The sequence below is a fragment of the Panthera uncia genome, chromosome B1 (assembly GCF_023721935.1).
Source record: "Panthera uncia isolate 11264 chromosome B1, Puncia_PCG_1.0, whole genome shotgun sequence".
Classification (NCBI taxonomy): Eukaryota; Metazoa; Chordata; class Mammalia; order Carnivora; family Felidae; genus Panthera; species Panthera uncia.
In genome coordinates, this window is record NC_064811.1 from 38,238,786 (window position 1) to 38,252,582 (window position 13,797).

Here is a 13,797-nt window from a genome sequence, read left to right on the forward strand (position 1 = left end):
AGGCTTTAACCCTCATTTCAAATAATAAAATATTCAGGGTGAAGCTAAAGAAAGTAACTGCCATTTTAAAAAATACTCATTACATGCCACATGCATTCCTTAACTCTACTTCCTTATTGATCTACTCTCTTCATAATGTTTTTTCACTCCCAAGGTTTTCACAACAATCTGTTATTTGCTCCCTATCTTCTCTAGTTTCAGCTTGAATCTTTCCAAAATTTCCAACCTGTATACCTGAAAAAAAAAGACTTAACAGTGTTAACTTGAAAGTAAAAGAACAGGTCTGAAGTTTGGCTTCTGACACCACTGTTTACAAGTTGTGTGTTTGGGAAAGTTTCATTCATTCTGAACTTAGGGTATACAGGTGTGTAAATTGATGGCCCTATGTGGAGTTTCCTATTACCAGTGGACCTAGGAAGAAAGAATTCAAATCTGGTTCTGCAAAATAAGCTGGCCATAACCGAAAGTGGAGGGCTTTGGCAATACAGTTTAATCCCAAGCTGGTACTGAAGAAGACTGGAAATCTTCCTGGTAGGCAGTACTTTAAGCAGCATACACAGTTGATCATTTTGCCTGGAAGGAGAAATTACCAGAGGTACAATTCTGTACTAAGTCACGGAGATCAGTTAATGGCTTGACAGGCTGATCAGGAATTAAAAGGAACACTTAGAAAACTGGTGACAGCAAGTTTAGGAGTGGATTATGTGAACAGACTTCTCTAAACGGGCATAGAGTGAAATGATATTCAGTTCCCATATAAATACTCATCGAAAGGATAGTCAGCAGAGTATTATCTTAATAATCAGATGGACAAGATGACACATTTTACGGCTATTACTTTCTCAGCCACCATATGCCTTCTCAATGGTTCTGACACAAAGTGACCATGACAGCAGAGATGACTATGTGTGGCCTCCCAATGTGGACTTACACTTATCAAGACTAGTATGGCTACAGGAACCAGTGAGTACACCCAATCTACCAACAGACAGGCCACCCCTGCACCTAGATTTAGCACCATTCCTTGGGTGCTGAAGTTAGGGGGAGGGGAGGGAATCAGTTAGCCATCAGTGCAAGGTTGACTTCATTGGGCCACTTCAATCATGGAAAAGGCAGCGATTTATTACCACTTTAGCGGACACTTAGCTGACAATGTAGATTTACCTTCTTTCCCTGCAACTTTTCTGTGAATGCCATCATCATCCATGAACTTGCTAAATGCCTTATTTAGTACCTTGGTTCAAAGCACTGATTCTGACCAAGAAACTTACTTTATAGAAAATTAAATACATAAGTGAATTCATGCTTATGGAATTCACTGATCTTACTATGTTTCCCATCACTGATAGATAGAATGCTGCACCCACCTTTTGAAGTACTCATTATAGCAACAGCTGGATAATACTGCCTTGCCAGGCTGACGTAATGTCTCCCATGCTCTAAATAACCAATATATGGTGCTATTTTCCCAGAGCTGGGAATTTCAGGACTGGGAATCAAGAGGTGGAGATGAGAGGGTCCTCCACAATTACCTCTAGTGATCTACTAGAAAAATATTCACTTCCATAACTTTGGGTTTTGCTGGTCTAGAAGTCTTAGGCTTCTACTAGGGATCACAGTAATGGTTCCATTAAACTGGAAGTTGACAGCGTCACCCTGCCATAGGTAGAGGGACTTCATATCCTCTTTTAGAGACAGGACTAGTGTATTGGTTTTATAAGGGAAAGTTGCATCATGTTAGGTAAAAGCATTATTTTTGTTGTCTTTACTTGAAATATAGATATGGTTGGGAAAGATGTGCACTTACGTCAAATGGACAAGGGGCAGACTACTGTGGCCTTTTTAAGTGTCAACTTGGCTAGGCTTCAACTACTTTCTCCAGAATTCCTTCCCTCTGCGGTTTCAGGTTAGGGTTAACCACAAGGGAGAGATATATAAGGATGGGAGACATAAAATAGCAAGCATTTTGTCCTTGGAAGGCTGGCATAAAACACCGAGCACTGTGCAAGTTGTGTATGCCATTGCTGATCTTCTGGCTTGCTTTACTGATAAGGAACAGCCCCAGGGCCTATAGCTATTTAAACTTCTACCAGTTTTTCAGCTTTTTTGAGCACGGGGGCAGGTGAATGTGCACTGACACAATGAAGGGCACTGACTTCTCCCAGAAGTCATCCGCATCATCTTAGTTACAGGCAGTGACAAATGTGCCCAGGTTCTAGTTCACAGTCATGATTCCAATGCATCACTTTTCAATTTCAGTTGGCTTTTGCTCTCCCCTACTTCACATCAAGCTTCCCTCCTTTACTGAGAACTTATTATCAAATGGCGAGGCAATAGCCTCCACTAGCTCTCACCATTGCATCAGTTCTAATTCCCATAATTAATCTGATATTCTATATGACTTACACTGGTTCGGTCTCTCTGATTAAACCCTGACTGATAGAATTAGTATGGAGAATTTATTTAAAAACCTCTACAAAGTGATCAAGACAAACAACTAAATAGAAAAATGGAGAAAGAGGGGCACCTGGGTGGCTCAGTCAGTTAAGCACCTGACTTCAGCTCAGGTCATGATTTCATAGCTTGTGAGTTCGAGCCCCACGTCGGGCTCTGTGCTGACAGCTCAGAGCCTAGAGCCTGGAGCCTGCTTCAGATTCTGTGTCCCTCTCTTGCTCTGCCCCTCCCCTGCTTATGGTCTGTTTATTTCTCTCTCAAGAACAAATAAACATTAACAATTTTTTTAATTATATAAAAAAAGAAAAATGGAAAAAGAAACAGAAAAGTCACACATACAACATACACAACACACACACGCACACACAATGTTGGACCTCATCAATAATTAGATTAGGGAAATGCAAATTAAGATATGAGCTACTATTTTACACTCAGCAAAGCAGTGAAAATTATAATGTATGATAAGTCTTAAGAGTGAGTTTGGATTAACAAAAGGAAGCTGTATACATTACTGGTGAGATTGTAAACTATTTATCCACTTCGGGAAATAATCCAGCAATACTGATAAAGCTAAAAAAGCATTCCCTAAGAACTACCAATTCTACACCTAGGAAGGACCCTAGAGGAATTCTCATATAGTAAAACTGGGAAGGAACACATAATGTCCTTTGTCTACAGAATAATAGTATTAACGTATACTTGAACTTCAGAAACAATATATTTATCTTGAGGTTAGTCATCCAGGAGGAGATGGTCTCCATTGTCAACTATAGTATGCAGCCCCCAAAGATCCCTGCCTTGAGGTAATCATGCCCTTGCATAATCCTCTCCCATTTTTTTATAGCCTTGATTTAGTGTCTCACTTCTAGTGAACAAAAAGTATGATAGAGGTTATGGAATGTCACTTGCAAGATTAGGTTACAAAAGAACAGGGCTTCTGTCTCTCTTACTCTGTTACACTGTAAGCTGCCCTACGGAAAGACCCACACAAAAGGAAACGATGTCTCCAGCCAATAATCAGCAGTGCAGAAATAGGTTCTACTTACATAAATGGGTTAGAAAAAAGCTTAGGGTGGAAAGCCGCCAGCACAGGGCGAAAGCCCCAGAGGTTAGCTAGCGAGATATCATAATGGGATCACGAGTAACTTGTTATATAACCTGCAGGAAATTATACTATTGTAGTTTGATCAAAAACACCACTTGCTTCCAGACCCTCTGCTTCTTACACAAGTTAATGATTACTGTCTGATTGATTGTTTTCTCCATGTTCACATGTATAAGATCTTGTTTCCTTCACATTTACCACGTGGGTAATATCTTGTGAGCTCAATAAGTACAGAGATGAAACCCCTGTTTGGGGCTCTTGTCTCCTCCGGGACATTAGCCTCTCTCGTATTCAATTCTGCGTCCGCTCTCTTGCTGGACAAGAGAGAACTCCAGACTCAGAGCCTGAGACATTCAGCCAGGGCCAAAGGCCAGTAAGCAGCCATATGTGTTTGGATATAGATCCTCCCCTAGTTATGCCTCGAAATGATTATAGCCCTGACACTCTGATTACAGAAGTGAGAGAACCTGAGCCAGAGACATCCAGCTAAGTCATACTGAGATTCTTGACACACAGAAACTATGAGATAATAAATGTTCGTTGTTTTAAGTCACTGAGTTTTAGGATAATTTATAAAATAGCAATAGATAACCAATACACCCTCCAATAATCATTGCAAACCCAGAGCAGTAAACAAATTCATTGTTTTCAGGCTAATATTCATAAATTCAACCAATAATTACTGAATGTCTAATCTATCAGGCCCTGTTATAGGGATAAAGTCATGAAAAACCCAGTTTCCAAACTATGCTTTTATGGAGTTTTGCACAAAGACAGTAAACAAAATATATCTTATGTCAGATGATGGTAATTGCTATGGAGAAAGATAAAGCAAGGAAACAGGACAAAGACCAATCTAAGTTGCAATTTTAAAAAGGTTGCAACTTTAAAAAGGGTAGTCAGAGGTCTCCTGTGAAAAGACGACATAGGAATGAAACCCTGGAAAGTATGATGAAATGAGTCATACAAGATCCGCAGGAAGTACATTCCAAGCAGAGAAAAGAGCAAATGGAAAAGTCCTGATGCAGGGGTAAAACTGACCAGTGCAGCATCCAAGGGGTCTGTGTATCCTTCAGAAGACTTTTGCTTTAACTCCGGAGTGAAATAGGGAGTCACTGGGTTTTGAAAAGAGGAATGATATCACTAATGTTTTAGAATGATCATTCTGTCTGCTGTGTTAAAAATATTGCGTGTGGTAGGGTAGAAGGTGCAGGTTTGGCAGGGGCCATCATGTGTAGAAGCTATGAGACTGGCTAGAAAGTTTTTCTAATAACCCCAGTGAGAGTATGGCGGTTCAGATCATGGTGGGAAAGATGAAGGATGTGAAAAATGGTCAGATTATGAATATGTTTTCAAGAAAGATTCAATAGAATTTGCCAAATAATTAAACTAATTTGTAAGATACATATGTGCGTACATCCACTGAAGGATACCTAGTGTAAATCATTAAGCCAGAAGAATATAGGCTTTATTAATTCCACTTTCAAATATTTATTATTCATAACCTCCTATAATCCATACCGACTGCTGCTACCTTGCTTCTAGGCACTATAATGATGATTTTCAATGACTTTTTAAAGGTTTCAAATGTATTTTATTTCTTTAATTATGCTATATTTTAATGAGAAGCAGAGTGCTTAAACAACAAGTCGACTTGGGAACAATTTTGTATTACAGCAACTTGGATGATTATTTATCATTCCACTCTTCTGGGGTGACTCTGCCAACAGGAGACAGGTTCCATTCTATTCCAATCTGTGTGGCTGTAAACACCCATGCAACAACACAGAAAGCGCTTCCACTGGCCAGCACAATATTACCATATTTGTCATGAAAATCTGGTGAGTGTTTTTCATGGCTTTGTCTAATTTGTTGAATGCTTCGAATCTTGAACCTTCTTAGTGCATTTCTGGTCAAGGAAAACATCATGGAGGTGTGATAGGACTGCAGCTGATTGCAGCTGCTGGTCTACTTCCTTGCAAAGAGACCTGGGAAAACAAAAGATGAGCAATGACATCTGATCTACATTCAGTTCCTCCCTCCGAATATTTTACTCCCACTACTCCTTACGGAGTGACCAGTCATGTAGCTTTGATAACATGATGTCTGGATTTGAGTCTCAGCTCTACTACAGATTAGCTGTATGAACCTGGGCAGTTCCTCAACCTCTCATTGCTTTAATCTCTTCAATGGCAAATGGAGACAATAATGTCTAGCTCCAAAGGGTGCTGTGAGTGGAACAGCACTCTGGCTGGTCTTAAAGGTTAACCTGCTTCAAGTTAACACACTCCTTACCTGCTGACCTCAGGGTCCTTGGTCTATAACATAACTAATTCACTTTCTTTGAGATTTGCAGACCACTGGCCTTAAGGAGTGAAGGAACAGAATTTTCCTAGGCCATAGAAAACAACAAGTCTGTCTGAAGCTGCCTCAGCCTTCTGATTAGCCCAGAAGTTCTTTTTTTTTTTTAATTTTTTTTTTAACGTTTTATTTATTTTTGAGACAGAGAGAGACAGAGCATGAATGGGGGAGCGGCAGAGAGAGAGGGAGACACAGAATTGGAAGCAGGCTCCAGGCTCTGAGCCATCAGCCCAGAGCCCGACGCGGGGCTCGAACTCACGGACCGCGAGATCGTGACCTGAGCCGAAGTCGGACACCCAACCGACTGAGCCACCCAGCAGTTCTTTAGCAAAATGTTTTTCTTTTTTAAATCACACAAATGACTTTACCCACCTCGCTTTGTGCATCTGTAGACCTTGACCTCCTTTGCAGAAAGAACAGAGTACTCTGGCACATCATGAAATAAGAATTGGACCCCCTTGCACAACACTCTCTCACCGAGATAACTTTTATAGCTGGCATCATCGAGTCTGCATGTAATCAAGAAATGTTGCAGGCCACTGCACTCCCTTTGCTGATTAACTACCCTAAACGTCTTTAAACACCCTCGGGCCAGGCAGAAACCTTTGAGTTGGCTTTTGGACAAGAGTCTACCTTCTCCTTAGGTTGCTGGCTTCCTGAATAAAGTTCAAATTCCTTTCCAAACAAAACTTGTCTCTTGAGTGGTGATCTTCCAGGTGATGGGCAGCTGAACTTGGGTTCGGTAACATGAATATTACATGTGATAATCCCTAACAACAACAGAAGTAAGCACACAGTGTTATCTTCTCTATTCTTCACAAACAGCTAATGACTTGCTCCCTAGAAAGACTCCAAACTAATCAGCATGACTGACAAAATGACAATTCACAACATGTCCCACTAGTCCAGTGATACCAAAACTCAGGTTTCAGTCAGAATTACAAGGCATTCACAGAGTATGTCATACCTCTTCCTCATGCTGCTCCTTTTCCTCCCCTTTTAACCCCCTTCCTCATCTCCCCCTTCTCTACCTGTAACTCCTGCCCTGCACAAGTCAAAAAATCATGAAATCAGATGAACATGTCATAATAGCCCTAATAATTTTACTTTTTAAACAGATAGCTATATTGAACAAGAGATCTGGAAGCAGAAACGTGGAGTTCTGTCGATTTCTCTTCTTTGTGCAAGCTGTCAAACAGTGCTCCGTCTCTAGCAATGACGTTGTTAACTGTGGTCCAAATGCAGGCAACATGGACACAAAAATGCCTGAGGTCAGTACTTGTAAACTTGTAACTGTTCACTGAGATTTGCCAACTCAAATGACTTGATTCCCAACTTAGAAAACAAGACCCTAAGGTTCTCTTTTATTTCCTACCAGATGGTAAAGTGGTACTCTTCATGACTGTGATGAAGGGGACAAAAAGAGAACCAAATGCCTTTCTTCTGAGGTCCCAAATACTCAGTTGTTTTTTTTTTTCTTTTCCTGTTAGTCACGAATCTCTCCACCAAAAGGCACTAAAGTTTTAATTTGAATTGAATTCAGAAAGTAGGCTGAAGGTGAAAAGGGTCAGGGTATGACAGGTGCAGCCTTAATTCAATACAAAAATACTTGTGCCACATAGGATGGCACAAAACCAGAGAACAATTGCGATAACGGATTTCTTGTAGGTCATTCATGTATTCCTGCTAGTTTATGACAAACTGATTTCATTATTCCTATCTTCAAGATATTAAGTTGAAACTCAGATACTTTGTCTCTAGTGACACTGATCACATCCCTTTGTAGTTTAGTTCATCCTTTGGTTATTCCCATATCTGTGAAGCTTTTCTTTTCCATCTAGCCTGAATTTTCTTGTACTAGTAAGTATCCACTGTTAAGATTTCCTTTTAGGAACTCCTGTAGTTTGTAGTTGGCATTTCATACTGTAATAAACAAACTGCAGTCTTTCATTCCTTTTTTGTTTTTCCTTGTCAGCATCAGCGGCATCTGTCTCGGTTGCTTTCATATCTACGTTTATCTATTCTTTGCTTAAAAAATGCATGTTAAGAGCTGCGAACCCATGGATTAGAAAAATTTTCCATATTGTTCAACTCTACATAACTTATTTTTATGATAAATTTCATGTTATCAAGAGTCCTAAGCCTATTACCAAAGAATTGAAGCTATAGGGTCTAATATCCATATGAAATCATAAAAAAAAAAAAAAGAAATTCAATAATGTAACGCAGGTAAAGAAAATACTTCTCAAAGTAGATGCTTTCTGATGAAAACAGACTACAAAGAGATGGAAGAAGACAGATTTCTCTAGGTAATAAGAACAAAGCAGAGGTTCTCTCATGCCTGTGGCAATAAAAGAAAAATACATTCCGAATAAATATAAATAGTTAAAGAGAATGAAGTATTCTATGAGGATAAAAAGGAAAAACTGATCGTGTCATCTATTTTATACAGCAATGCTGAAACTCAGTTTAGGAAAAATAACTAATACTAGACTTCAATCTAAGTGCAATAAGGCAGTATATATATTTGAAGCTTCAGTGGTAACAAAAATAATTTCAAATCACTAAAGGCCATAAAAAGAAGCAAAGCAGTAATATAGTAAGGAAACCAATATTTAATGGATATATGCCTGTTTGCCAGACATTGTCCCAGAATTTTGCACATTTGTAAAAACACTGCTGCAATGGTGATATTTATCTCCATTTTATACATGAGAACAAACGAATTCAAGACATGAATTCAAGTCCTCTGATTCTAAATCTGGTACGTTTTTCAACCATCATGTTTTCTTAAAGTATACCCAATTCTGAATATTGGAAACAAACAAACAAACAAAAAACCCCAATGTGGTTACTAGAGATGACCCTTTAGTTGAAAATGGTTCGCTTCCCTTTACTATACTTACTGAGTGACTATCAGTGTGTCAGGATTTGGGCTGGGTGCCAGGGTACCATGCCTACTCTCAAGAAGCTTATAGGAGAGTGAGGGAATGAACAGTCACTGTCACAAGGGAGAGACAGGCTAGAGATAAACACAGAATGTCCTTGGTCCACAGGAGGAGTTACATTTCAACCTGGAGTTCTAGAAACGGTTTTAGAGGAAATGACACCTAGGCTAGATCTTGAAGAATGATGAATACATAAAAAACAGGGGCGCCTGGGTGACTCAGTCAGGTAAGTGTCCAACTCTCGGTTTCAGGCTCAGGTCATGACCTCACCAGGTTTGTGAGATCAGGCCCCGCATCAGGCTGTGCGCGACAGCATGGAGCCTGCTGGGGATCCTCTCTGTCCCTATCTTTCTGCCCCTCCCCTGCTCTGGCACACTCTCTTGCTCTCTCGCTCTCAAAATAAATAAATAAACTTAAGAAAAAAGATATAAAAAACAAAGCTGGAGTGTGGGGTGTAGATACATTAGCAAAAGTAAAAGCAGAGAGGGGCGAAATAGTATGCAGACAGGGCAATCTGGTGAGCTCAGTAACACCAGGTAGTAAGTGAAGTAAATGCCCGCACATGAGCCTGGAGGGCTGAGGAAAGAACAGCACTACAATGAGGACTTTATATGCCCGGCTATGACATGTGGACTCAATTCTATAGATCAGTGTTTCTCACGGTTGAGAAAACAGCGTGCAAACTCACACTGTGAGTTAACTGTGAGTTAACAATGACAATTCTTAGTTCTGTGTTCTGTATTTTTACTTTCATAATTTAAAGAAATGTAAGACAATAGTATATGAGACCTAGATGATGTGGCTTATCAATTTTTGGTTCCTGTGTTTATCTTTGCTCTGCAAATTTGCTTGTACCGTTTACATTTGTTTATCCTGGGCTAATGTGAAAAGAATGGAGGCAGCTTTTATATTTAAGTATGTGTTCACACCAGGGAAAAAATGAAGAATTAGACAAAGCAAGCTATGCCACAGCTCACTATATGGTACAGTCATCTGAAAATAAAAGAACTATGGCCACAGCAAGCACCGCTACAGATTCTGGACAATATTAATTAATGGTCATACTGAAATAATATTGTAATTTTGAATTTTCTTTATTGTATGGTTTGGTTCATTTTTAATTTGAAAATATTTTGGTTTCATAGCTGTATCAAAGAGGATAAATTTGGTTTTATGTTTATACATGTATAAGTGATTTTAAAATAAAATAATTGAAGAGGGTACAAGTAATATGAAAGAATTTGTTTCCCCTTTAAAAAGATTCCATATATAATCCAAGTTTGAGAAACATTCTCATAGGTGAGGAGAAACCACCTATAAGAGGGGGAAAATCTGGGGGAAGGGAAGCACTTTACAAAGATAACTGTGAGGTGGAGAATGGGTATGAAGATGGGAAAAGTGGCAGAAAAGGTAACAGGTTATTTCAAAGTTAAGTGTTTATTTCAATGGCTCATGAAAACGATGATGAGGATCTGAATTAAGTACTGATAACAGAGATGGAAAGAAACTAGAATTGAGAAATACTGGGAAAACAACCAGTCTGATGTGGAAAATAAGTTATTCTAAGTAAACTGAGTAAGTTCCTTCACTTAGCCTCTGGTTTAAGATTTTGGCCCCCAATTCTATTTCTGTTAAAAATCAGCAGACATTGACACTGTAGCTTGTAGCTGATCCCAAAGAATTAGAGTGTGAGTGATCTAGGTACAGAATGCAGCAAGGTCAAATCAGACATACTTGAGGTACTCTAGGAACAGGGAGGTCGAGATACCTGAGTAGAAGGAGGGAGGCTCCTAAGAGGATTTACTGTATAGTTTTGAGGAAAAAATATCAACTTCATCCAGTCTAGGTGGAAGCATAACACAGACCAATAAATGTCCTGCTTAGTTTTGATATTAAGGTTTTCTATCTAACTTTAGGAAGAAAATGAGAAACTGTGTCCTATTTCTCAAATGTGCCTAAATATTACTAGTAAGTATCTCACAGAGAGATGGCGCTCAAGATGGGACTGAGTGAACACCAAGGTTTCCCAACCTGGGCACTATTGCCATTTTGGGCCAAGTAATTCTTTCTTGTTGGGGAAGATACTCTTGCACTGCAGCGTGTTTAGTAGCATCCTTGCCTCTGTATACAACATACCGGTAAGTAGTATCTTCCTCCCCTCATTCGTGACACCACAAATATAGCTCCTGACGTTGACGAATGTCACTTAGAGAGTAAAATCATCACCAGTTAAGAACCACTGTTGTGTTCAGAACAAAGTGTCTCCTATCACTTCTCCCATAATCTTCTACATGGCACTGTTCTATTCAATACAGAAGCTTAAATTCTAAGAAAAAACATACTCCCATTCCCTGCCATGGCCTGCATAAAGGTTGCCTACCAACCTTTTTTTTCAAACTAATTTTTTCTCAAACTAATCTCAATTTTTAAAATGTTGTGCAGTATACAACTTAGATGAATCACTTAGTCTATGTGGGCATCTGCTTGCTCGTCTATAAAATGAAAGAAAAAAGTGGGACTAATTTGGCTTTTCCCAAACCTGCCTAATACTAAGAGTCATCTGGAATCTTTGTTACAAAATATACATTCCTAGACTAACAGAGCATACAGGGGAATAGCCGGAGAATGTATATTTTTTTAAGCAAGTTCTCAGAAGTCTTGTCATCAGACAAGTTTATGGAACACTGAATCAGATGATCTCTAAGGTCCTATCCAGCCCTAACACACTAGACCTTTCCAAAGAGAAAAACATTTTAGGAAGACCATTTATTCTTTTAGGCCACTGGAGGAGTACAGTAGTAATTGAATCACCACCATGGTAATTTAAAAAGCAGCACCTGAGTGGCCTCACTGATAGGGAACCCTTGGGAATAAGTTAGTCAACAGAGACATTTAGAGCATTTAAAAACATGAAAAGTACTAGTAATGCTGTATAGCGAATGGTATTTTCAAAGCTGATGCTCCTAGACGACATTACTCAATTGTAACTCCTTCACTTCCACCTGCTTTTATTTTTACTCTTTTTTACAGCTTCAGAATATTGACACACGATAAGAAACGATAAAAAAGGCAATCTTCTTGAAATGAAAATGCACATAACCTGCGGTGCCTTCTGTTCATAGATGTATTTCTCAGAAGACTATGCTGCTCAGGGAAGGATTAAGGGTACACAGTGCAAAGCGTCTCCCATCACGACTCCTTAAGAAGCATGGAAGCCCTGCAAGCAGCGATGCGGCTGGTAGAAATGCCGAACAAGGATTCTATTTCATATGTAATGGCATCATCTCCTGAGTCACTGAATTGATGGCCAGTACAACCATTTGCTTAAGGCTGTGTTTTATGTCACTTCACTAAGCCTAAAAAGTTACATAAATGGATGTTACCTGAACAAATAAAAAGGCGGATCACAGTACTGGGCGGTTATGTCAGGAGGGAAAAGTAACAGAGTGGACAACTTGCGAGTTCATGTCCTCAAATGGCAAATGTTGCCTGAAAAAGGAAGGGATATAAAGTATGTAGTCTCCTTCAAATTCTACTCACAGTCAAAATCTAAATAAACAGACCAATTCTAGCCTATTTAGAATGCTAGAAGTATTCAATAAAGTCCATCCTGAGAATAGTCATAGTGCTCATTCAGACAGTTTCTTTTATGGACCTGATCACATTAATGTGATTCACCCATTAAGTACCCAATATATATTTTTTTAATCACAAAGTGCTTTCAACTATACTCATCTCCACCCTTTCTGACAGCTATATGTAAGAGAATACAACAGTAACAGAGAGACTGAGGGCTTTTCTCCATGCCACACCTCGAGTCAGTGGCATGATTGTGCAAGAATTCTTATTTTGTTTTCTATTAAACTTTGGTAGGCCCAGCAAATTTCCTCAAAGTGGATGTCCACGTGTCCATGTTAATTTTACATTTCAATCCATTTCAAAGACTAGAAATAGGTGACCTTATTATTTTAGGTAATATATTAAGTGTTAAAGGGCTTCTGTGGTTACTCTCAAAATATTTTATACTGCTGGCATGCCTGGGTGGCTGAGTCGGTTAAGTGTCTGACTTCAGCTCAGGTCATGATCTTATGGTTGATAAATTCGAGCCCCACATCGGGTTCCACGCTAACAATGTGGAGCCTGCTTGGGATTCTCTCCCTCTCCTTCTTTCTCTGCCCCTTTCCTCTGCGCAGGCATGCTCTCTCTCTCTCAAACTAAATAAATAAACTAAAAAAAAGATTTTATATTAACTGCATTCCATAGTTCATAGACTGCTGTATAGTCAGGTCCTTCTAGAAGAGGCTATTTCAGTGGATACAGCAAGTCAAAACATCTGGATAAATGCACAGCATTTTTCCCACTTAATCTTGGAAAATAAGAATGTCATGGTTATAATAAATTCTAGAAACTTTGAAAATTTTATATAGAAAATGATATGGAGTCACTGAAAGACATGAGGGGTGTGGGTTACATGGTCAGATTTGCAGTTTAGACATTACTCTGGTACAAGTATGGGGAAGGACTTCCAGAAGAATACTGAAAATGTTCAATGAGTAACGATAAGGACTTGAACTTGGACAGTTCACGCAATTAAGGTCTCAGCATATGCCAGTCTCTTCTTTCTGTAGTCATATTTCTGTATCTAATCCTCAGCTTTGCAGAGCCAGAACACAATTCTTTGGCACAGGCACCTAATGATGACAGCCTCTGAGGAGCTATCTCATGCCACTGGAAATCTCAGAACTTGATGTATAGAGTGTGGGAATTAATTTTTTAACTTCAAAAGAAAAATATTCCATTCCAGTGACTGGAATACATCATTTATCTCTTAGCTTTACTAGCTTGACACTGATTTCCATCATAAAGTAACCTTATCAATATTTCCCAAAAGATGTGCCTATTTTACTAGTTCTGTTTGATGTTAGT

The 13,797-nt window shown here is 39.1% G+C and overlaps 1 protein-coding gene and 1 long non-coding RNA gene across 13 annotated transcripts in view; one reads left to right on the forward strand and one right to left on the reverse strand.

Annotated features, from left to right (window-relative positions):
• Positions 1–5,133: 5,133 nt before the first annotated feature.
• Positions 5,134–13,797, reverse strand: part of LOC125922726 (cytochrome c oxidase subunit 7B2, mitochondrial) — a 159,283-nt gene continuing 150,619 nt past the window's right edge. For 7 of the 11 annotated variants that reach the window (XM_049630465.1, XM_049630468.1, XM_049630467.1 and 4 more), the window contains one exon: positions 5,134–5,550. In XM_049630465.1, coding sequence (XP_049486422.1) covers positions 5,252–5,491 — 240 coding nt within the window. In that variant the 5' untranslated portion in view covers positions 5,492–5,550 and the 3' untranslated portion in view covers positions 5,134–5,251. Of the gene's footprint in view, positions 5,551–12,254; positions 12,361–13,797 lie in introns of all 11 variants that reach the window. The other 4 variants (XM_049630458.1, XM_049630463.1, XM_049630461.1 and 1 more) reach the window with 1 other exon arrangement.
• LOC125922728 (uncharacterized) lies at positions 9,133–12,259 on the forward strand. 2 transcript variants are annotated; one of them, XR_007457757.1, is made up of 3 exons: positions 9,133–9,573; positions 10,788–11,009; positions 11,902–12,259. It is a non-coding gene; the product is annotated as an uncharacterized LOC125922728 (long non-coding RNA). The 2 variants fall into 2 exon arrangements; XR_007457758.1 differs by having other exon boundaries at positions 9,134–9,562.